Here is a 25,034-nt window from a genome sequence, read left to right on the forward strand (position 1 = left end):
GCTCTGATTTTTTTCAAGATGCAAGTAGTTTAATTGTATTGCTGTAGGTTGAAGAAGAGCGTGATGAAACACAGAGACAGCTCTCTCAGGAAAAGAGTGCCAGAGCCCTGCAAGAAGGAATTTTGAACAACCACCTTTGGAGACAGAAAGAACTAGAAGAAGAGACAAGAAGAACTATAGGGAAAAATTCAGAGGTAAGCAGATTTTTTTTCTAATTAATTAAATTTCACCATGCTCATTCTAAAGTCATAATGAATCTTATATAATTTTTTCTGCTTCTTGATGGATTATTTACAGCTTACCAATGTAACTTAACTGGGTAAATACTTTTCCTGTTTTAACTTATGTCTTTAAAAGTTCTGGAAAGCAGCATCAGTCCTGTACATACCTGAATTGCATGTGCAGGTAGGAAACTAATAGAAGACACTATTTACCCCGTTTCTTAAGCTGTTATTTTTCATTTCATACACATTTTATCATCACTTCTTAAGGTTTCTAGCAGTGAAACACCTAGCTAACGACGTCAAGGTTGACCAGAAAGTTGTTTCATGCTCACTCTTTGTGTTCTCATTAGTTGGGGTTTTTTAATTACTTATTCCCTTATCAAACTTACTTACTTCAAGTATGCCTTTCTTTTCCACTGCCACATACTAAAATTTTATGAAGGAATATCATCAATGAGTTAAACTCTCTGTAGGAGTTAGAATAATTGGAGGAGAAAAAGCAATCATAAAACACTGTATTAAAAAAAAAAAACAACTTGATGAGAGTTTACTGAATTTAGTAAGAATGTGCAGTGCTTGGAAGAATTATTTGTTCTTGGATGTGCTGCCCAATAAATGTAGGGTGAATATGTTTATATGGAAAAAAGTTATATATATAATAAACAGGAAATAACAAGACTATTGCATTCCAGGGATGACTGAGTTGTATAGCTAACTTTCAGTAATACAAAAGATAAGTGTTAAAAAGACATTTAACAACCGATACAAGATGAAAGGTAGCATTTATATTTATTGCAATTTTGCTAAATGTCCCAGAAGGAAAATACCCTTTTTAGCCTTGTTTTTACCAGATTTGTAACACAGCTAAATTAACCTTAAAGGAAGTATTTTAAAGGCATGCACATACAAGAAAGCACTTTCATTTTTAAAAGCTTTATACTTGAGATATTTTAAATAATTTTATTATTTGGTTGCTGGTTTAAGGAAAAAAAAAAAAGGCATTGTATATTTGGGATGTTCATTTAGGTTTTAAAAGGTATGTTACGCTTCCAGTGTGTGCATACATTGTACATGTGCATGGGTTCATAGAGTAACTTATGTATTACCTGAAATTTCACTCTCATCTTCGAAGTCATGCTTCAGTATTAGAAATGTTAAAAAGCAGTTTGATGATGAAGTGGTTTTGTAGATTCATTTCCCAACTGCTATTTTTTTCATGTTCCCCGCCATTCAGGAATCCGACACTGAGAGAGAAAAGGATCTGTTGTTCAAAAATCAGTTACTACAAGATGAGATTGCTATGCTAAGGCTAGAACTTGATCAAGTAAGACTTAGGCACCAGGAGGAAGAAGGAAAATATTTAGAGGAGAATGAGACCTTGAAAGAAAAAAACGAAGATCTCAAAAAGGAACTTAAACTGAACGAGGAAGCCTTAACACAAACAGTTTTTCAGTACAATGGACAGCTGAACTTATTAAAGACAGAATCTGCAGTGCTAACTTCCAAACTTGAGCAGACAAAAGAAAGCAAAGACAGACTAGAGACAGAAATTGAATCATTTCGTTCCCGCCTGAACACCACTGTTCAAGAACTTGAACGTCATCAGTCATCAAAAAGTGATGTCGAACGAACGTTTCAGAGAGAACGTGATGAATGGCTTCGCTTGCAAGACAAGCTCCATCACGACCTCTCTGATGTGCGAGAAACCAACAAGAGCTTGTCTCAGCAGCTGAGTAAAGCTGAAAGCAAAGCTAATAGTCTAGAAAATGAGCTTCACCAGTTGAAACAAATGCTCAGAGAAAAAACATTGCTTTTAGAAATGACACAGAAAGAATTAAGTCAAGCCCAGTGTCAGGCAAAGGAATGCGATCATGCTCGACAACTTGAGAAAGATCAAGTAAGCAAATTTATAATAAAGCAGGAATCCATGCAGGAGCGATTGGCCCAGCTCCAGAGTGAAAACATTTTACTCCGTCAGCAACTGGAAGACATGCAGAACAAGGGCATCATCAAGGAAAAAGTAGTGAATGATGTGCAGGACCGGTTTAATGATATTTTCAACAAACTCAGAGCTGATACTGAAAAGCAAGTTTACCTAGTGGAAGAGAGAAACAAGGAATTAAATGCCAAGTGTACTGATTTAAGAGAACAAGTCTTTAAATATGAGACTGACAAAGTAGAAAGAGAGGTAAAGTATACACTTAGAAAGAACAATTTAAAGTTTGTCAGTTCTTGAAGTTATTTTATGTTTCTAAAATCTACCAGGTGTAAGTTTTACGCATGGGACCAAATAATGCTGATTTGTTCCAATTTGTCGTATTTCTGTTGGAATTGTGGAAGTTTTTGGCAAACAGGATGTTACTGCTCAAATCTGAGCAGAGAACAGAAAAAAGGTATCCAAGTCTAAGCTTTGATCAAGAAAGGTGATTCTTCTCTAGATGTTTTTTCATCTCTTTTCCTTTGTCCATTTTATGCCCTATAGAATGGTTTTATGTATTTGATGGGTTTTATATATGTATTGCACTGATGACATAAATAAGAGTGATATAAAAGGAAGAACTATCCAATATGCAAGGGTTGAGAAATGAAGATGCAGACAAGTGAAGAGATGGGGGATGAACTTATATTAAGCTTCTATAGAGAAAAAAAATCGCTTCTTCATAAGTTGTTATCAAAATTGAAGAGTATTAATAGTGTCTAGGTGTTAATTTATGCATGTGTTTTGGGGGCTCCAAGGGGCCTGCCTGTTCCTCGACAAGTTCATTTCAGACACTGGCCTAAGCTTTTTCTTCTCTATTTTTATGATGTGTAGCCATATTTAAATGTGTTCTTTCTTTCTGGCTCTGTGAAACACTAATTAACTGGCCAGGAGACTAATTAGGAAATCAGTTAAACTGTCTTTCTGCAAATTGACATAGTACATGAGTATGAAACATGCTCCTATGCAGAGCACTAGCATAATTTTTTGTCGCTGAAACATGCGTGAACCAAGTGTTGCTCCCATTTCTGCATGTAGGTGGTTTTTGTCAAGAAAAAGGGTGGAAGAAAGTAAAGGTGGGGATAGGAGTGAGGTGTAGGTAGACAGTTGAAAAAGCTATAGGTAATGGGATAATGCATCATTATATATGTTCCTAGGAGTAGGTAGGGTCTTCTCCATTGATAGAGTATTCTACCAATTCCAGGTGGAGCAATGATTTAAAAGCTGCCTTACCCATTTTGTTTAATCTTTCTTTACTTTCTGGAAAATAGGAACTAATCACATTCAGTATTTAGACACTCTGGTGTAAGGTTTGTCTCCCTTAATGATTTAAATAGTGATTTAAAATTACATTTCCTTCTTCATAACAAATCCAGAATCTTTGAGTAAGGTAAATATCTGCATGTGTCAGATAACCACCTTATTCTTCATTTGTCAGTTACTTTACGGCGAGGGGCAGGGGAGGAGGAAAGAACTCCATCAGTGCTGTCAATCATTTTAATCTGCGAATTGCTTTGTATTCTTACTACCAAAATAACATGTTCCTTTTGAAGATACTAGAGAGAGAGAGATACATATATATGAACTATCCAGATTTTTGTAAACCTAATCTGTCAGTATAAAGGCAGCTGTTATTCTAAAATGAGCTCGGAAAGAAGAATGCAAGACGATGTGATTCAACATACACTTAAAGTGTATCTCAAAGGAGCTTTCAGATATATGTATTCATTTAATTATATTTGTATAATGGAGGAATAGCAAAAAGAACAATCTAATACAAAGTCCTGCCTTTGGCATCAGAGTAATATCTGCAGTCAGATTATAGCTCATATATCGCAATGGATTTCTTTGGGTTTTGTTATAAAAAAATACATGATTGCAGCGTGTGCTTCTGTATTGTCCCAAGAAGAATAATACTTGGGCCTTTTTCCTATATTAGGAAACAGAAATCCTCATGAACAGCTGCTGATAGTTTGGAGGTGCTCAGCTGAGAAAGAGGAAAAGAGGTCATAATCGGTGCAGATGCCTGCTGGTAGCAGGCAACATTTCATACCTTCGAGTTCAATCTGAAGACAGGTCTAATTGTATAATCAAATAAGTTAAAGTAAAGGCATATTTCATGTTCTTACAATTTTCTTCATGCTCATTTAACTGTTTCATTAGAGTGTGCTCAGACAGCTGCAGCAGGAGCTTGCTGATGCTCTTAAAAAGCAATCTATGTCAGAAGCTTCACTTGAAGTTACTACACGCTACCGCAGTGACCTGGAGGAAGACAAATTGCGCTTGCAAAAGGAATTGGAAAAGGTTAAAACCAAGGTACGTAATGTCTGTAGCTATATGAAAAAACCTGAGAGTGGCTGTTGAAAGTAGGTGCGAATGTTGTTCTAAAACCTAGGAAAAAACTTCAATTGGATAGATTTAATGATGTGTGAATGAATTGCACTGTTTTATAAACTTGGTGACCGTGATTGGAAGGTCTTTGACATGAGGACACTATATCCTTGCTTGGACAAAGGTTTGTATTTGCTAAGGTGCTTTGCAAAATAAACTGACCTGTTTATAGCTTATTGCATTTGGCTTGGCCAAGCAGGTTGTCTAATTTCTGAAGAATAGTAGAAATAGTGGACTGCATTTGGGCTTTTTTATGCTGTCAATGCTTCTCCTGCCACCAGGTAACATGTCAATTCTGAATGCTTTTGTAACTTATTCTGCATCTCTCTCTTTTTTTTTTTTTCTTTTTCTTCTTCCCCCCCTTCTTTGCCCCTGCTATAATTTACTATCCTTAAGTGGCCTTCTTGCAAGTGAATTGTAAGCTACTTTCTGAGGCAGGGACCACCCTTTGCAGCGTTCTTTCTTACAAAAACTGAAGCATAGAAGCCTCGGAGTTCTGAAATAGAAATCATCTTAAATCTCCTTATGAGGGAGTTGTGAAGTCACTTTAGGAGAAGGATGAACTTTTTAATTCATATTTTCAATGGAGGAGCAAACAAGCGGATACGAAGAGTGTCACGAGTCACTGAAAGGGTGGAAGGAGCAGTGTCGGTGCTTAGAACTGTGCTATAGGAAATCAGCGTAGGGATGGGAGAGGCCAGTATAAAAGATGATGAAGTAACACAGTGTGTGTTCATTTGCTAGTAGAAGTGAAGGTTTGGATGTACTTGAAGCAATTACAGTTCTTTGAGTAGAGGGTACATGCAGATATATGCAGTACTTGAATTCTTCAGCAGCAGTTGACTCCTCTCTACAAAAGCTCACCTGATTACTGTGGATTCTTACTGTGATTTTACAGTTGCGGGAGTTGGAAAAACAGCATCTTCAGTCTGAGCATTGTGTTCATGACTTGAAGACTGCCTTGGATAATAAGGAAAGAGAAGTAACAGCTTCTTCACAGAAACTGCAGGACCTCCTGTTGGCATCTTCTGGGACTAATACTACTATAAAACAACTGGAAGAACACGTGCAACGGTAAGGGAATAACACAGTCAAGCAAGGTGCCTGTCGCTTTCTGGGATTGTGTGAAGACAACAGGATAGCCTTGTTGCATCACAGCAAGTTAATACACGATTTTGAAGGATGCTTTTGTTTTAGATTATGTTATTTCACGCTGTTCTTTCAGAATTGGTGCTCTGGTGGATTTCCATAATACGACCTGTATTTCTTTTTAAGCCTTGAAATTGAAAATGCCAGATTGGAAGCCACAGTCCAGCAACAAAGCAATAGGATTGAAGCGCTTCAGAGAGACCTGCAAGCCTCTGCCTCAGTAAGCTGATCATAAACTTCCCTTTTTGTGAGCTCCTGAGCCTAGTTACCTATTTCTGTGGGGAAATTTTAAGATGAGGTTTTCGTGGAGAGCCTAGGGGAACTCAGTTCCTGCGTTCTACTGAATACAGGCTGCTTGGAAAGCAGCCTGGTCCATTCTGCGGCTTTCTGGTTTCGAGAGTTTTCCCATGCTACTATAGTAAGTTCTAACTTAACGCTCTAAAAGGTAAGGACTTGATATTAATACGCTGGTATAACTATTGTATGCTTTAGACCCACTTTGACATCAGACGCTTGTTGCAATGTGTGTCATTAAAGGTATTCATCAACTTAACTTGTGGAAATTCCACAGGGGATATTGATGCCAAGTGCTTCGTGCCAGAGGCCTGACTGACATCATCAGACTAGAACAAAAATTATACTCCCCAGAGCTTTTGCTGTGCAGAAGTGCTTTTCCTTTGGCCACTCGGTGTTTGTTTTCATGAAACAGTGAAGAGGAATGCCTGTGGCATCATTTGCAGAACTCAGTGCAAGCCTTGGAATTTCCCAGTGCCCCTATGCAGTGGTTGATTTTTAGCTCAGATAAGGTGCTTTCATCTGTTGCCTGTATGAAGCAAATTACTTTTATATTGTAACCAGTGAACTAGGGTTCTTCTTGTGACTCTAGTTGTGCCGAAGAGATTTTGAAAATAACGTGATAAAACGTGAAAGTTTTACAGTGGCATCAAACTAAGGCCATTTTGATCATTGGTGCCGAGTGTAAATACTATAGGAATGAAGAAGTGAAGAGGTGTACGTAATATTTATTTTTGGTAATGAGGTGTAAACTTCAGTCTGGAAAGTCATAGTGTGTCTCCTTGCTTCTTTCAATGCTTTTGTAGGTTCATAACCGCCTGGAAGACTTGATAACTGGCTTACAGACAACACAGGCAGCTGCAGAGGACCACCACCATCAGCAGGTGCATGACTGGCTTCTGTGAATGACTGTTTTAGTTTTGGAATTTTTTGCATGCAGGTAATTGATGGAAAGATCAGGTGGGCTGTGTAGGCGCAGTTCAGCTGACAAAAATACCCTTCTGGTTTTAGCACAAGGCATCCTCAAGGGAAAAGGCTGTAAATTTCCTCATTCCCCTGCTGCTCTGTTTTGTATCTGTGTGGTGGTGTGCAAGATACTTGTGTTCATCAGCATGATTCCTTTGATGAATTCTCTCCCCCATCCCACCACGGGGGAGTGAGCAAGTGGCTGTGTGGTGCTTAGCTGCCTTCTTGGTTTTTTCTTTTGCCACTGTTGCTTTCACAGATGCAAAAGCAGAATGTGCTGGCTCTGACATCAAAGGACTCTCACAGCATGTGGGAAGAGCAATTGAAGTCAAGATCCCACCTTGAAGAGCGTGTTGCTCAGCTTGACAGGGAAAAGGCTGAACTCGTGGAACAGGTGAGCCCAGAAAATTCTCCAGACACCTAGCCAATGCCCAGAAGAACCATGTTCACCTTTTCGTCGAGTTCTTACATACTCGACTTTTTCTGTTGTTCCTGCCATTCAGGCTTTTGTGATTTGGGGATCATCCAGGAAGCGAATAAAAGCTAGCTGGGTATTTTTGTGTAAATTCTGGAATGGTTCTATTCGGAAGAGTTCCCAGTGTGGTTTGCTATTAGTTGAGCACATGGAGCAAGGCTGCAGTTCCCCAGTTCTTTCCTTGGATTCCTTCTGGTCATCTTCTGTGGTTTCTGGGCAGGGTTAAAATGCTTCATGTTTCCAGTGCAATGTATGGAGGAGCTGCTGCATGTTTTCAGGGTAGCAGGAGCTTAAAAGTCTTGCAGAAAAACGTACTGAAGGAATTCTGGCCAAATGAACTAGCGCTTGGGAAACAAGAAATAGCTGCCAGTTTCCAAGGGGAAGTCTTTCCCTTTTCTCGTTTTCCATAGAGGAAAAATGGAAGTACAAAGTCAAAACAGCCACTAGCTCTCCTCTAGTTTGGCTGAGAAAACACCAAGAGGAAGAACAACATGTGAATAAGTAAATACCCACAAAGAAGAGATGGAGGTAATGGCAGAGGGGAATAAAACATTGAAGATTTCCAGAAGATCAAATTCCTCTTCAAGCCCCTGTCTGCTAGTCGTTGAAGAGGCCATGGAAGCATTAGATTGACCTATGCTCTCCCATGATGCACATACCTACATAATCCCTGCTATGAGCAGAGGAACTGCCGAAAGTGTTCTCCAGCATCTTTTCCACTCTTTTGCCTTGAAGCATTAGAAGAGGGTGGTCTTTGCTTCAGTGGGGGCATCTGTTTCTGTTGTTAGGTTGGCCTAAAAATTGGCCTGTTTGATGTGAAACCTGAAGTGATTAAGTGTTCTCATGAGTTCTGTCTCTTGGTGTTCTGTGGAACTTGGCTAACAGATAGAGACGTACTGCAGCTTCTCTGTGGAGAACGCTAGATGCACATACTGCATGTAGATACTGTTCCTATGCTCTGTGTGTCATGTATCTTTTCTATTTTGAAAGTGTGAGAGTGAAAGAAAGAAAGTGAAAAAGCTGGTAGAGTTGAAACGCCCAGTCGAACTGCGTCTGGACCAAGAAATGAAAAGAAACATTGAACTGCAGAAAGACTGTAAGAGGTATGGCTTTTTAGTGTGGTGAAGAGGTATCCCTCAGTAGAAGTCAAGCTTTACTGAACTTTAACGTAAAAATAGGTGTACATAACTGTGAGCAAATTGAAGCCCCATGTTAGTTCCTGCAAGGTCCTTCTGTGCGTGAATCTGTATTTTTCAATAGTTGCCAAAAGAACTGCAAATGTAGGTTTCCCTGTGGTTTTCCTGGGAGGGAAGGAAAACCTTTGCGGGTGACATTTGGACCCTCCAAGTGATATGTGGCACAGGAATACTGGTTTTTCTCAGTAATTCCTGGTATGTCAAGCACATTAGCGGTGAAGCAAGCCATGTCTGCGCTCTTTACATGAGAGTATGTGAAAAAGGCCAGTTGTTGCTTTGCTTCATTGTTTTCTTGACTAATTTGCTGTGCAGATTGAAGAGGCTTCTGAACAGAGCTATGAAGAAACTCAGGATGTATGAGGGGAGAGAGAGAGAGTCCCAGCTTAATTTGCAGGGAGAAATGAAGAACAGGTATTCTGAAATGGTCAATGAAGTTGGTAGATTAAGAACAAAGGTGAGTTCTGGTTGTTTTGGGTTTTTTGGTGGTGGTGTTTTTTTTATTTTGAAACCTGTGTTATTCTTTCCCAATACTTCTTTTCATGTTGTTGTTTTTTTTTCTTGGCTGTATTTTGGAATTGATTGACTTTTCTTCATGCTCCTCCTACTGTTACAATAGTAGATGACTATAGCTAATACTAATGTAGTTATCATCATGGGTAAAGATGAAAACATTATGTGCAAATCGGTATCTGCAAGGGCACATGAAGGGCAAGCTGTCCTGTGGAGGAAGGGCGAGCTGAGAGTTGCAGCAGGGTCCGTGACCTCACGGGCCAGGGAACAGTCCCACAGGCCTTCACCAAAAAGAGCAGAACAGGTCCAGTGAGAGTAAGCAGCGTCAGCCAAGAGTGCAGATCACCAGGCCAGTCCATAGTGAACGCGCAGGTCTGCAGTCCAACCAGGACGTCACATCCATGGGTGAGGGCCAGGGCTGAGAGCAACATGGCCCAGCACAGGCCTGGCTGCAGCTTGAAACTGTGGCAGCATCTTCTAGGTCTGACAGATTAATTCCTTCCCAGGAAGAGAGGGGAGTAACACCGCCATAACTTGAACAACTGTATGAAGTTGGTTTTGCCCAAGATCATCCCCTGAGCCGTGTCTTAGGCATGAGTTGAGGAGGAGGCAGTTCAGGTTTTGCTTTTCTAAATGGTGTCATTGCTTCTCAGGGCTCGATGCAGTGAGGTGATGCAGAAAAAGTTCTGTAACTTATTGCTCACTAGTAGCTGTCTCAGCCCATCTTCTCCTTGTCATGGGCACCCAGAAGTAGAGTTCCCAGAAGTGCTTTTGAGGTTGCTCTGGCTGTTCAGTAGCATTTAACTTTTTATCTACTTCTCTGCTCGTTACTCAGATTTGTTGCTAAAGCAGACATGTTTCAGAGCTACGTTCATGTTTAGAAGGTATTGTAGAATGAGTCAACTGCCTTTGCAGTGGCTCATTTTCAGTCCAAAAGTTAGCATTTTTGTGTTTCTGTTGGAAGAGTTATTTTGAGTGACGGGGAAGGACATTACATTTAGGCAGTTTTAAAAAAGTCTAAAATTTCTACTTTCTGTTAGAGACTCTTTCAAGTGTTTACTATGCTAGTTTCCTCTACTTCTTTTTAATAAAAGACAGGACATCATGTTTTATGTTCAATAGGTATAGAAAAGGAATGTTTCTGGAGGGGGGAAGAGGAGGAAGGAGCTGTAGTTGACCATTGGGACCTATTGAAAGTCTGATATTTCCTGCAAATTTTTGAAAATAACTGCAGCTTTGACCTAGAGAGAATACGTCTTCCTCCACCACTGCTGTAAAAACTGTGTTCTGAACCATTATTTACAAACCTCTCAGTGTAATGGAAAAAAGAGTATCTGTTTCTTGTCTTGTCAGTTCTGTAATGAAGCTTTGACTGTGGTAACAGCATGTAAAAATTCCTCTAAAGCATGATACATCTTGTTTCTGATGAAACCAGAAAGTGGCTAGGTATGGGTATGTTTGGTTTCCTGTGAGCATATGAGCATCTCACGGAAGAATAGCCCTAGTGCTTTTCAACCTAGCCCTATGGGTGAAATGCTGCTAGTTTGGTACCTCTTGATCTGTGACCTAGTGCAGAAGACCTGAGAAAGGATGGAAACCCGAGGGGTCCTATCAGAAATTATGTGAAAGCTGTTCTTGTCTTAAAAGAAGAGCCTGGTTTCACTTTGGTTTTAATACTGAGTCAGCAGATGACAAATATAGTCTCAACGTCCAACCCCTTCACGGATTTTCACAGAATTGACTAATTTTAGATCCCTCTGAGTACCTGGGGTTTTTTTTGCTTTCTACAGGTTGGTGAACTTTCCCAGCAGCTGGAGATAGAGTCTAAAAAATGCATGCAGCTAGAAGCACAAAATCAGGATTTGCGAGAAGAGCTATCCACCATGCGTGGGAACCATGAAAAACTGGAGAAGAGCAAATGCCAGCTGAAAGAAGAGGTGGCTAACCTCAAACATCATTTGGAGACTAACATGGTGGATCACAGCCAAATAGAACAATATAAAAGAGAGATGGAAGAACGAGCCGGACAAGAAATAAGACAAAAACTACAAGAAGTCAATCTATTTTTGCAGGTATGTGAATTTCTTTCTTGTGTCTGTAGTCTCTATTATATACTTTTGTTGTGGTCGTCATTTTTTAGTATTTTATTTTTGGTGCCTGATTCTGTGTGTTAGTGCTGTCCTTCTGTCTTTCCTGAAGGGCAGTGGGAGAAGGGAATATGGTTGGGCAAGAGTGCTTTCGTGTGTGTAATGTGCCTGCAGGTCCCTGAATCAAAAGCTTGCCCAAGGTAGATTTCCATTTTCCAGTTCTTGGGCGGGGCGGGGGCAGTATCACTGTCTGTGGGTCTTGTTCTTGCTGTTCATCCTTGAATGGGTGTTGCAACTTACAGTTGTCATGGCCAGACATACAGGTCCTGCTTTGTCATTGTGTAGGAGAAAGTGCTCAGAAAAGAAGTCACCGAAGTTGGGGGAGAGTAAGGGGGGTGTGGATGTGAGGAAGCCTCATAATTTCTTTGAGGAATCCTTTTCTATATGCCCTGTCCTACAGAGATAGTGTTCTTTCATTAGTAGCTTTGATGAATAATAGTGGGGGGTTCTTTCTGAATGAAAAGAATTATTTAAGGTCGTAGTTCCAGGGTTCTGCCTTGGTTGCTGATGGTAGTGAGGAGGCACAGTTGCCTCACTGTGTAAAGCTGGGCTCTTGAAATGGAGTACGTGCAATTGGCTGGTGGGGAGAGTTCTCTTTTTTTTCTTTGCAGTGGTTGAAAGTGCATTATCTGCTTCAGACGCAGGCAGCCTCACAGGACAGATTAGAACAAATCAGAGCCAGTCATCATGCTTCACTGAGAAACCAGCTAAAACACAGAATTAGAGATCTCGAATGTGAATTGGACAGGATAAAAAATACCCAACAAGACAGTATTTTTCAAAAAGAATCCACACAGGCAGAAGTGGAAAGGTACAAAGAGCTGTATCTGGAGGAAGTAAAAATTAGAAGATGCCTAGCAAATAAACTGGAAAGGTAAGTCCATGCTTTTTTGGAATGGTAATAAGATACTACTTTTTCCTCATGCATTTTCTGTCTAAAATCCCTCTTCTGCATCTGGTCAGTATTATGTATGTATGCATATTTGTGAGGAAAGTACCTTAAGACCCTTGCCCTTCATTAGAACTGTCTTCATTTCTCTTTGGTATTCCAGCAGTAACACCACTGATCATGGCATTAATAGTGTATTTTTTAACTTGGTTGTGTTTTAACAGGCAGCCTTTTTGCCAATCTCTAATAATCTCCTCCTCTTATTCTGTGTATGGCAGAAAAGGTAAATTTCATGTACTTTACTGCTTGAATAAGGATAGGCCCTTCAGAGAACCGAATTTGATTCTGTGAAGCAAAAAAAAAAAAAAATCTTTTTTGGCTTCCATTTTAGCAGCATGTTTGAGGTTTGAGCTTTCCTTGGGAAAGGGAGGATAGCCCAGAGTTCTTATGCAGGTGGTGTACCTTTCAGAAGAAGCTATGTAAACACATGGCATTCACAGATTGCCATTTGAAGCCCTAATGCTGAGAAGTCCTAAATGTTGGTAACTCTTGCTGGTCCTTGCAGGTAGTGTGACTTCTTAGAAACAGGTTCTCCAAAAAACCTCAGATCAAATGCTGTTCTTGTTTTGGATGCTCTTAATCCCTTCCACTTCTAGAAGTTGAATAATAATCAAAGACCTGGAGGGTAACTTTGCGAACGTGTTACTACCAAAGATAATTCTTTGTATACTTTTGAATGTTTCAGAGCTAATGAGAGACTAGCAGAAGCCAATGCTAAGCTCCTTCAGGAGCGCCATAGAAGCAAATCTTTAATTGCAAGTAGCATTGTCAGTGGAGGTCTGGCTGCAAGTCCAGTTCTGTATTCAACTGAACTGGGACATCTTGGCAACAATTTGGCACTGAACAGAAGTCTAAGTCTAGGAGGAAGCTTTCTAAGCCCAACTGGGAACGCATTATCATCAAGAAACAGGGTTGAAGCCTATGTGGCTAAGGTAAGCATTTTGAAATACTGTTCTTAACTACTGCTAAAGAGTATCAATAAGCAAGGTTATGCTTTTTAGCCTAAAGTTAGAATCCATTTGTAGTTCCAAACTGTATGGTCTAATATGCCAAAACAACTGCTAATCATCAAAACAGTGCACAACTATATGTGGTAGGGATGAAGACTTTTGGTCCTCAGGGTTGTACAAATTTCCAAGAGTGCTCAAAGACCAAAAAATACTAAATAATGAACTGTGTAACTACATTCTTTTACACGAGAAACTGTGATAAAGAATACTGTGGCATAGGAAGTTCCCAGCTAAGCTCTTCATTAAATTTTAATGTATCGTATGTATGATCTATTTAAAACGGCTAACTTTATGATGAGTGTAAAATCCCATCAGACATCTTTGTTTGAGACACCTTTTCCGTCTTCACTGATCTTCATTCTAGCAGTTTCTTCACTGGAACTTGTTTTAGTACATTAATACCAAGAACAAAGGGATGCTTCAGAAATAGGATGATATAAACGGGATCATATAACTTCTCGCTTTGTACTTCAGTGCAGGACGTATACTATGTGTAGGAGGCATTTGTTTTTGTAGTTTCTGCTACGTGTTATTACATGAAAAGGTAAAGTTAACTACGCCTCAGGAAGTCTTCACAGCTTTCTAATTTTGCAGCAATGCTGCAACCTCTGCAATACCTCTGGTCAAAGTATGCCCTGTAATTAGCAGTAAGTGTGATAGCACATCCCTCACAGAATGGTGAACATTTTATCATGAGATTTGGAAACCAGATGTCAATAGCTGTAATTGGTTTCCCACCTAGCATAGGATTGAAGCACGGGCAAGCTTCTCTATTCAGTCAGTGTTCTATCCCTCACATACTTCTCACATTCATTCAACAACACAGTATTCGTTCATCTCAGTTCAGTGGTCCCACCCACATCGGAAAGAACCCATTTAAACAATGTGTCTACATACTGCACCTGGTTTAAAAAAAACAAAACAAACAAAAAAAACCCACGGAGAAAGCAGTGTAGGTAATGCGTAGTAGTGCCAGTTACAGAGATGAACTTTTCTGTATCACTATGAATGTGTTTTTCAGGTCAGAGGACATACATTACAGAAAGAACTCAGGAGGCAATTAGTACTGTACCATCTGCAGGGCTGTTCTGCATGCAAGCAGCAGAAAGGAGGCAAAATTCAGGGACCCACTGCAAAAGTGAAATAAGGAGAAGGCTAGGACAAGGGAACAAAGAGGCGTAGGGAGCAGGGAACAAGTGAGGAAAAGAAAGGTCAGAGAGATGGGGGGCGAGATGTTGAAAGAAGAAAAAGGCAAAGGAGGAAACCATCCCACTTCTAGGAAAAAAGCTGCCCTAGTTTAAAAGAAAAGGGTTAACAGTTGTGCCTTTTTTGAAGAAGAAGAAACAGGGAAAAAAGACAGTGAAGGGAAAGAAAGTGGGAGTACTTAGTGCTTCTTAACTGAATTACAGCAACGTTCTTCAGGTAGTCCTTTCCATTTTAATGTTCCAGAAGAAACTGGAACTCTCTGGGCATCTCAAAGTTTTGTCAATCTCAGGATAGATACTTTTACTGGTTTACTAGCTTTCCTTAAGTATATTACAGAAATTAAATATTTTAAAAGACTGTTTCATAGCTCGTTGTTTTTATCCAGTTGCTAATATATGCAGATATATATTTCAAATAGTTACATAGGCTGCTTCAATGTTTTGTGAAAAATGGTTCCCAAATCTACTTGTGAAAAACATTTGAGCTGATTCCAAGAAAGTGTTCATTAGATCTGAGAATGGTGATACTGTTCTCACTCGGTATCCTGAATTCAACAACAACCATAAGGTTACTTTTCAGAGCATGTCTCCCGCATTTTGTGATGGATTGCAATGCTGGGGAATGCTTTTAGGTTTTGGTACTGTTTTTTGAAGCTTCACTTAGAAGGTTTAACAAAAGAGAACCAAAAAAACCCCGTCAGCCTTGAGCAGACTCTCAAGGAAATTGAACAATTATGTATGACATTTTCCCAGTCTCCAATTACTGATGTCAGGTGGGGTTTTCTGTTTGTTAGCTTGGAGGCTTTCTTATATACGTAAATTTCTCCTTCCTAGTGCAGTTTTATTAGTAGGACTTAGTCCCCTGAAGTTCTCTCTGATCTTGTTTACAACCTATAGAGACTTCTACTTTGTTGTCAACAGAGGAGCTGAGGATAATTGGCTGTATATATACACAGTTTGTCTTCTCAGGATTAGCTTTTAATTCTAATGTAGTATTAAATTCTAAAGTTTTCTTCCCTGAATGAAGGTGAGTAAAACCATTGCTAAATCCTCAGAGAACTTACCAATTTCTTACCATTTCTGCTAGGTTCTCTTAAGAAAAAACTGGAAATATTAGCATGCCTGTTTTCCCTCAATCAAAGCATAAGGCTGGTCTCTGGGACTTAGAATTACCGGTGTGAATTTATCCTCCCTGTTACTAAATCCAGCTGCACATCCTTTCGTGATATTTCTTCCTGTAATCGCAGTTAGGGAATGACTGAGACCAATTGTAATGGCACTGTCTGTAGCCTCAAGTCACTTAATGTTCAATGTATTCAGGAAAGTCTTAAGACCTGATCGTCTCTTTTAGAGTCCTTCAAAAAAAAGGAACAGGGTTCTCAGAGGTGCAGTAGTTGCTAGAGAACATGCATCTAAGTGGGTATTTCACATAGAACTTCTGGCTTAAGTTTCCTCAGCTGGGTGCAGTATGTCATTAACAGTGTTTGAAGCCATACCATATCTCTGAGGAACTGAAAGTACTGAAATCCTGACATGTGCATCTAAAAAAAGAGGATTGAATTGGAAAATAAGCCTTTAAGTCAGGAAGTAACGAAAGGAAAAAACTGCATGTATCCCTCTGCATACAATAATGGGTGGTGAATCTCGATCAGTTTCTAAATGCAAAATTACCAGATGCACAGTCTGTGCTGTCATTTCTGCGGGAGTCCTGTGTCATTCAGTAAACAAGTTGGAGTCTGAGGAAAGAATTCAGAGATGACAGTTCTGGTCTTTGCCAGTTGTACTGCTTAGTACTCTGCCTGTTCATCAGATTATTTGAAGACAGAAGAGTTTCTCTGACTCTAAGCCTTTTCTTCACTTCACTGTTTGCTTCAATTATGCCTCAGATTTTTTCCAGTAACCTGGTTCCCTTCTACAGAATTTGTCTCGCCTTTAAATTCAAGCTGAGCGGTGCCTTCTTGGCTGGAGATTACGAGTGCTCCTGCCACTAAAGCTCATAATGACACGGAGTTAAGGAGCTTACATTGCAGTGTGCCTCAGGTAGTCATCTTGCACTTCTTTTTTTAGTCAAAGCTCTCTGTGCAGATTTGGTGTTTCTTGGAGTCGCTTCCTCAAGGTGAGAAAGGCTATTTGAAGTAGAGGACATGCCATTCTTAAGAGGAGGATGTTTATGTAAATTTGGTTTGTGCAAAAGCTTTTAAATAGCTTCAGGGGCAAGGAGGTGAAAATACTTCACGCTGCTGTTATTCAGAATGCTGGTATTAATTCTTTGTCCGTGCAACTATTGGAAAAAACATTGGTAAATGGTGCTGATTGCAAACAAGAGGAAGAAGTGCTCCTCTGGCAAGTGACACAGTTACTTCTTTTAGATATAATTAAGAAATTTGGAGTTTAAAGGCTTGAAAGATTTCACAGTTTTCCTAAACCACTACTTAACATGAGAGATGAATGTCAGTGATTATGCATATAGCTTTACATTTTGAAGATAGTCACGCTGCAAGCTCAGCAAAAAATGAGCATTTTATTCTTAAAAAAACACAAAGAAATGTGTTCCATTACAGTATAGCCCCTTTCCCCTCACCAAATATATATGCTACAGAAATTAATAACCTTGAGATGGAAGTGCAAAAGTATCTTGAAAAATATAAAATGGTTCATACTGACACAAGTAATTAACCAGTAAAATGCCAATCACATGCAAATGTCTCTGGGGTTTTTTGGTTGTTTTTATTTTTATTAGAGCTCCAGTAATGAGGAACAAATTACAAGTACTTGAAAAATTCTGTGCATGTAATTACAAACAGTAACTAGCAACTAGCAATTCATTATGTTCTGGAAGGAGGTTGGCTGAAATTTGTTTCATAGTAGGACTTGTGTCATAAGAAGGATGTGCGTGTGTCTTGCCTGTCCTTTACAGGAGTAAAGAGATCTTTGACAGGGTCTTTCTGCCTTTTTACGATCTGGTCAGTAGACTCCCAAACTGCTCATGAATTGGCATGTCACCATCCAGAACTAAATTGAATCAAGCAGATGAAACACAAATGTGAGGTACAGCTAGTGGTCTGTGTACCATAATTTGGGAATGGCTGCCTTAGTCCATAGACTAAGGCAAGGAATGTCTGCTGCAAGGAGTTTTTGGGACTGGAGTCCTGTCGTTAGGTTTAACAAATGTCAAGCTTAAATCCCAGCAGTTGGATGAAAGGCCGGTCAAAATGAATGTGGATGATCTGACATAGGAAAAGAATAGTGAACCTCCTAGCTGCAACCAGTGTGAATTAGTGGATTTATGAAACCAGTTTTCCTACATAATGTGAGAAAGGGAATGTCTGCTTCCTTCTCTCTCTCTCTCTCTCTCTCTCTCCCCCCCCCCCCCCCCTTTTCTGATTTTGTTTTCCCTCTGCACTCCTGTATTGTATCAGTCTCTGTATTGTTAGCTTTTTTACTTGCTTCATTTACATGTAGGCCATGTTCTTATTTGTCACTGAAGACCTCTGAACTTAAGGCCGTTTTTCTTTCTTCTTCAGCTCCTTAATCAAAAATCTGTTCTTCTCTCTCTTCTCTGCAGCCAGATACATGACAAGGTTTGTAGCCAGTGTTTAATGTTGGGTGGTATTTTATACTGGAAATGTTTTGTCTATTTATGCTGTTAGGTTTTGATTAAAACTTACTGATGCATTCACATTTTTCCTAATACTGCAAATATTTTGAACTTGTTAGTTTGTCCAAGTGAAAGAATGACTGCTGCAGAGTACTGTCATGCTTTATGTATTTGTAATGTTATGGCTTCTGTGATAGTTAACCATCTGTAAGATGACAGTGTGGATTTCATCTGTTATAATGGAACTGCCTTACTGCTCAGGAGGTTTGGGATAGTCAGCTGTGATGCCTTTTCCAGGGGGTTGGGGGAAGGTGAGCAGTGGAGGCAAGTTATAGTCCTCAAGGGTGTATTTTGCCTGGCTTTTCATTCCCTTTTCAGAAATCAGTGTGTTGGCTTTATTTCCACCTATTCCTCTTTCCTCAGGCATGGATGAGAATCACAAATATGTTAATGGAACCAATAAGAGGAAAACAAGATCTTTTTCTTCTGTTGATTCATCTGCACATGTTGCAGAGGGTCCTGTGGGCCTTCTGGTCATTCTGAAGGCTCCAGAAACCAGTGAAAGTAGTTTCTTCTAACACCTCAACTAGTACTGCTTTGCTTAGGATTGGTCCTGGTTTTGGGTCGTCTTTTGGTCTAGGCATTAGTTTTCCTGATCTTTTTCTGTTACCTATGCCTCACTTCATGTGTTAGGGGGTCCCTTCTTCCCAGGATTTTGATGATGCTTGTACCTGCTTGAAAACAATTGGAGGTTTGGGGATTTGAGGGGTCCTTTTCCATTGTTCTTTCAGCTCTGTGCTCCCCTTTTCTAGCTGTGAAGGCACAGGCTATTCCAACGGAGTACCGGTGGGTGGTTCTTCCCCTGCAGGAGCTGGTGAATTTGGTCACAGCTATCCCTGTAGTCCTGGAGAGAGGACCCTTCCCTTCGCTTTGCTGGTTTACAGCCCCGCTTCTTTGGCCCTTGGAGTTACTGCCTGTTACTGCTCCTCTTGAAAGGGTTTGCAGAGTGCTTCCCTTACTGAGGCTTTTGCTCTCTATGGCCTGTTGAGTACATTGTACAGTGTTTCGGTTCTTCTCTTCGTTGGTGTGTTGCTAGGTGAGCCTGCTCATTTCATAAAATAAGTACTTATTCCCTCAGGGATTTGGTACTAAAATCAGAGAATCACAGAATGGGTGAGGGTAGAAGGGGCCTCTGGAGATCACCTAGTCCAACTCCACTCCTGCTCAAAGCAGGGTCAGCCATAGCAGGTTGCTCACGGTTATGTCCAGCCAGGTTTTAATACATCTCCAAGGATGGACACTCCGCAACCTTTTCTAGGCAACTTGTTCCAGTGTTTGACCATGCTTAAAATTTAAAAAAAAAAAAAAAAAAAATCCTTGTGTTAAGATGAAATTTCCTCTATTTCAATTTGTGCCTGTTCCTCTTGTTCTTTTACTTGGCACCACTGAGAAGAGTCTGGTTCTGTCGTCTTTACTGTCCCCACCAGGTATTTGTACACATAGATAAGCTTCCCCTGAACTTTCTGTACTCCAGTAAAGAAAGAGTCACAGCTTTCTCAGCCTCTCCACATAGCTCACGTGGTCCAAGCCCTTCAGCATCTTCGTGGCCATCATAGGCCTGGAAGTTGTATGGTATCTATTTTGAAAATCACTTCTATATGTCACAGACTTGATGGAAAAAATGTAGGAGTCACAAGTATCAAATGTAAACAACAGCATATAGCGCTTGGGCTATGACTCTTCAAAAGATCTGATTTCATCTTATGAAGACTTTGAAGTCAATCATAAGTGAGAATAACTTAATTGGTAGCAATAACCACCTTCTAGGGGACAAAGGGGTAAGTACTCCTTTGTAGTGATCCAAGCTGATTTTGGTAACATAATAAAATCCACAGCACTTCCTGTGTAGAAGCTGTAGCTGTTGCTATCTTTTCTTAGTACAAAGTTTGCAAGAAAAGATTATGTGTGTTTTTACATTTTTATGTATGTGTCATGGTATTTGCAATAACAATAAAGAAAAATCTTGGCATGATCTGTAGGAGCTCTTTCAATTTTCCATCTTAAGGTGGAGGGAAGAAGAATACTGGTGCATGTTTTTTTTTTACACAATGGAATATGTTAATCCTGCAGCAGCTGCTGTTGCACCTCTTCTTCTACGAAGTCGCGGACGCCAGCCTCAACTGAATTTGTCCCTATGGATGGCATTTGTGCATATCTCAGCATTTAGCTGACATTCTACTCATGGATTTGATGATAGGCTTTAGCCATACCTTCATTGTAATAACTCCACTGTGCTTTCTTCCTGTGTATTTTTTAAATGCCCAGTTATAATCCAGCTGGGGAGTTACAGATTGTTTTGTGCTACAGTTAATGTTGCTCAGCAATGAGAATGCTACAGTCTGGCTGACCAAGAGTTTCTTTTCATTAAAAATCAAACCCCAAACCAAGATGTCTCTATTTGGGGTGATATTTTTAGGTTTTATCACATTATGTGTGGGTTTCAAGAATGTTTTAGAAGTTTAATATTACAAAAATATAACTGTTAAACATTAACTGTATATTTTCTGTATAATTCTAGGTACGGCGGGAACTGGATGAAAAAATCACTAAAGAACTTGAACAGGGTAATATGACATTATGTTAGGAGTGTTTTTAAGGAAGAAGATGACTGTTCCTAACTCTTGAAAAAATAATAGCTTGAAAGTTGTCAAGTTCCTGTGCTAAGCACAGGTTTTTTTCTGCTAGCTTTCCAGTTTAGACTTGAATGTGAAAACTTCCTACTTACCAGAATATTGTATGGAATGTTATGGAGTTGCCTGAAAAAAAACAAGTGCAAAGAAAACTAACTCATTTCCCCCACACAGATACACATGGATTAAGCTGAAGTCACCTTTCACGACAGTTAATCCTCAAGCACAAACATCAAACATAAAAGAAGCCCTGAGATAAGATTTTTATAGACTTTAGCCATCACTTCTCCTTCTATGTACATCAACTGCATTCAGCACTAAACCATACCATACACATTCTCTGCTGTTGGTTCTTGATTTTTGCTATGTCTCCTATTCATCGCTTGTATTTGTAGCTTATGTGTTGCAGTCTTTTTTGAATAAGCAAGAAGAGTATAATCAATGACAAAATATATCCCTTCTTTAGGAAAAGATCATTCACTAGTGTTTAGGCAAACATAAGATGAGTTGATTGCTTGCAATACATAGCATAAAACATGCTCTATAACATGAGGCCAGGTGTCCAAATTGGAATTCCATCTATTTCATGACAATTGTTCCTCCAGAGTCACTGCTTTGCAGTGACTAGTGCTATTTCAAAGCAGGTGGCCCCTGAGAGCATTTCCTTCTGTTCCGGTATGCTTTTAATCATATAGAGAGTGTTCAGCTGTTGCTTCATGGCTTTTCCCGTGTGTCTGAACAGACACAAAGCCATTGCATTGCATCCGTGTGCATTTTGAATGTAATTGCACATCTGCTAGGAGTCATAGAGTGTGTTTGTCTGAAAAAGGTGACTGGAGAAAGATGGCAAAGGCGGGTTTGCTTTCATTGAGCATGCGGTTTCATGGGGGGAAGAGGGGTTTGCCAGGGCGAGTTACAAAGATGCTCCTCAGAGAAGGTGCCAGGCTGGGAGACTTGTCCTGGCCTGACTGCAGTGCAAAGGGGCTTGCGTTTGCACAGGCAGATTCTTTTAAAGTTTGTCACAGCGAATGCAGAAGCTGGGTTTTAGGAGTAATATTCTAATAAATCACTGGTTTGAACATTTAAGGAAAAGAGACACTTGAGGTTCAAGAGGTCTGCAGGGGGCTAAATTTAGCACTAGTGTAAGCAGGAGTCATTTGTGGATTCCCTGAAGATGTTCATCGTGTAGCCTCTGGAATTTCTTTCACTAGCTTTAGAAATACCATTGACTGAGCAAATGTGGAAAAAATGTGTTTCTTCCTTTGTGCCTAGCCCTTTCATTGTTATGTTCCCTTGGAAGTTTTTAAATCTCTTTCTGGATTGTAGACTCTCCAGTTACCCATAATGCTTTTACAGTGACTTATTTGGCTCTGTCTACTGTAAAAGTAATACAAGGAATTTTGCCTCTTTTCTCCCTAGCCACTGCTGAACTTGAAACTGGATCTGCTGGAGCTTCTCCCATGGTATCCACTGATGGTTCTTCAAAAAATTTCCATGTTGACCAGGATCCCCTTTGCAGGGCAATACAGGAGTACCGTGATGTTTTAACCAAAAATTATCTGATTTGAACAAAATGCTAGGGAAAGGCTCTGGAAATCATTTTGTTTACATAATGTATCTATGGTTTCCCATTCCACAGTTCAGATGTGAAAACATGTTTATTGCAGTCTGAATATAAATTCTAAGTCTATTAAATGGATGTCAAGCACATTGCACTTACCTGTTGGTTTAATGATTGTTGTTTTATTTTGCACTCACGATAAGAACCATATCTATTTTTTATGACTAGCAGATTGACTGATCTTGATTCTTGAGCTTGACAGAACTGTCAAAATGTTTCTTATTAAGGTAGATGCGTTATTTTGCTCCACTCATGTTCTGTGTTTAACAAAAGCATTCCCTTTGTTCTGTTTAATCCTTTCACTTTGTGTTTTTAATGTTTCCAGTGTTTATTTTAATGCTTAGGACATTATTTTATGTGCTTTGAGCCTGCTGCTTCGGTCCTGATGTAGTGAATATTTCTGCTGATAAAATAAAAGTTTTACCAGTGTTCAAGCTGGAGAATAGGGCACTTTACATTGCTGTCACTTTATGCGTCTTAGGTTTAAAAATACTGTGTGTGTATAGTAGTGCCAAGACAGTTGTTATGTGGTCTTTTTGGTATATTTGTTTTATATCACAGAACCTCAGAACGGGTGAGGTTGGAAAGGACCTCTGGAGGTCATCTGGTTCAACCCCCCTGCTCAAGGAGGACCACCTAGAGCTGGTTGCCCAGAACCATGTTGGCTTTTGAGTATCTCCCAAGGGTGGAGACTCCATAGCCTCCATGGGCAACCTGTGCTAGTGCTCAGTCACCCTCACAGTAAAGAAGTGTTTCCTGATGTTCAGACGGAACCTTCTGTGTTTCAGTTTGTGCCCATTGCCTCTCATGGTATTCATGTTGATTTTTGTATTAAAAATTGCTGCAGCTTTAGACATTTGCAGTTCCTATGTCAACACCTGTGGTGCACCTGGAACACTTCATATGGGAAAAAAGGAATGTTAATATATCAACCTTCAGTCTCCTCAGTACTTTCCAAAACCTGTGTGATAGGGATAGCCAATCTTTTTGTTGCTGCTAGCAGCTGATGGTAGGTGGCTGTAGCCCAGATGTTGGCCAGTGTTGTGGGACGTTTGTGTCAATAAAACAAGCAGTTTTACTTATTTCAGGGAGTTGCCCGTTGTTACTGAAGATCTGCAGTTGTCTTTTCTGTCTGCAAAAGTCACTAGCGATCAGAAGATTATAGAACAAAGTCCCAATTCTGGAAAAGTAAGAATGGTTGTACTGAGATGAATTAAGACTGGAAAAATTTGGGGGGTTTACCCACTAATTCAAGGGCTTGAGTTAACAGTTAGTGAGGAAAGTAATGAATTGCTGCTGTGACACTCTGTTCCTTTTTGTATTAATACATTTTTGTGAAGCTAATACACTGTTTTTAATTCTAGATATTCCGTTCCAACTTGATATTTAATAAACTTTGTAATCTAGTACATGTCTTTGTTTTATTGTTCCCCTTCTTGACTTTGCTTTCCACCCCCTTCCCTGCCCATAGAACTCTCCAGAGCTTTCCTCTGCTCACTTCAGCTCTGTTCACAGCTGCATCTTCAGCTTGTCCTGGAGGCCAGGCAAAAGGCCAGCATGCGTCTGTGTCCTTTTCCTCCAGGGAGGCTTGAATCGCAGTTGTGTTAAGACCATGGACTCGAGTTGAGGTATGGCTAATAATCAGCTCCCAGACTCTTCCTGTATTTTTGAGCAATCCTTCTTGTGGTCTGGCCAGAAGGTAGTGGGTGAGCTTCTGGTAGCCATGAAACGCTGGCAAATCCCACAAGTTTTGATCCCATGGGGAGCTGGCCAGTTTGTAGCCTGCAAAGTGTGAAGAAATTTCTCCGGCCCACACCAGAGCAGTCAAAGAGACTTTCTATAAAACAGGGAATCGATCTTCTCTGCAGGGGTCTATCTTTCATAATTTCTGTCTAAGCCTTTGGTCCAGTTCCCTGGTGTCTTAGTGCTTGATCACGTACTACTGGGGCATAGTGGGTGCATGTTGAGGTTTTGGGTTTTTTTCATTTTATTTGTACGATGCAAGCAATACAGGCAAATTGCACGTGAACAAGGGAATTTCAGCTTGTTCCTGCACCCCACTGCCATTGTTCTTTGCACTCTTTGCACAAAGAATGCCTTTCTTAAGCAAAGCTGAAATGTATGAGACTTTGAACAAGCAAACGCAGCACGTGAAGAGATGTTTCCCACCACCAAACCACATCTCTTCAACGTTGCCTATTTAGGGAGCTCTTTCTGTAACATAAGCTTTGGTTTTTTCCATATCCATCACACATTCAGCTCCGGAGCATAGTGTCAGGCAGTCCTCCTACAGACAAGGTGCAGTTTCATTTTCCATATTTTGGGAAATAATATCCAGCCTAGTTGTTTATGGTATGCCAGTCTACCTGTGCATTGGCAGTGCCTTTTCCTTTCAGCGTTCTCCTTTGCAATGCAACACAGTGTCTCCGGTCTTTTCTCTCCTACTCTTTCAGCTCCAGCCATTGTCTGCTTTTCAGCATATTATATAATTTTACTCATATTATAGTTCTTGTGTTCCCATCCTTTCAAATAAAGCAATTTCTTTCACATGCCTGATGTCTTACATGGTATTAGTAAGAAGAAAGATGAACAGTCTTGGTTCAGTCCTGAAAGGTCAAATTAGATTGTGGG

At 40.0% G+C, this 25,034-nt stretch overlaps 1 protein-coding gene across 10 annotated transcripts in view; it reads left to right on the top strand.

Moving 5' to 3' along the window:
- The window catches only part of ANKRD26 (ankyrin repeat domain containing 26), a 59,491-nt gene extending 35,682 nt beyond the window's left edge, over positions 1-23,809 (top strand). For 7 of the 10 annotated variants that reach the window (XM_075147054.1, XM_075147099.1, XM_075147064.1 and 4 more), the window contains 14 exons: positions 48-194; positions 1,459-2,412; positions 4,366-4,518; positions 5,492-5,667; positions 5,869-5,962; positions 6,843-6,920; positions 7,262-7,396; positions 8,468-8,580; positions 8,986-9,127; positions 10,974-11,255; positions 11,942-12,204; positions 12,965-13,211; positions 20,671-20,716; positions 22,202-23,809. In XM_075147054.1, coding sequence (XP_075003155.1) covers positions 48-194; positions 1,459-2,412; positions 4,366-4,518; positions 5,492-5,667; positions 5,869-5,962; positions 6,843-6,920; positions 7,262-7,396; positions 8,468-8,580; positions 8,986-9,127; positions 10,974-11,255; positions 11,942-12,204; positions 12,965-13,211; positions 20,671-20,716; positions 22,202-22,350 — 2,979 coding nt within the window. In that variant the 3' untranslated portion in view covers positions 22,351-23,809. Of the gene's footprint in view, positions 1-47; positions 195-1,458; positions 2,413-4,365; positions 4,519-5,491; positions 5,668-5,868; positions 5,963-6,842; positions 6,977-7,261; positions 7,397-8,467; positions 8,581-8,985; positions 9,128-10,973; positions 11,256-11,941; positions 12,205-12,964; positions 13,212-19,579; positions 19,804-20,670; positions 20,717-22,201 lie in introns of those variants that run through there. The other 3 variants (XM_075147072.1, XM_075147108.1, XM_075147138.1) reach the window with 3 other exon arrangements.
- Positions 23,810-25,034: the final 1,225 nt, after the last annotated feature.

Source organism: Calonectris borealis, chromosome 1 (genome assembly GCF_964195595.1).
Source record: "Calonectris borealis chromosome 1, bCalBor7.hap1.2, whole genome shotgun sequence".
NCBI classification, from domain to species: Eukaryota; Metazoa; Chordata; class Aves; order Procellariiformes; family Procellariidae; genus Calonectris; species Calonectris borealis.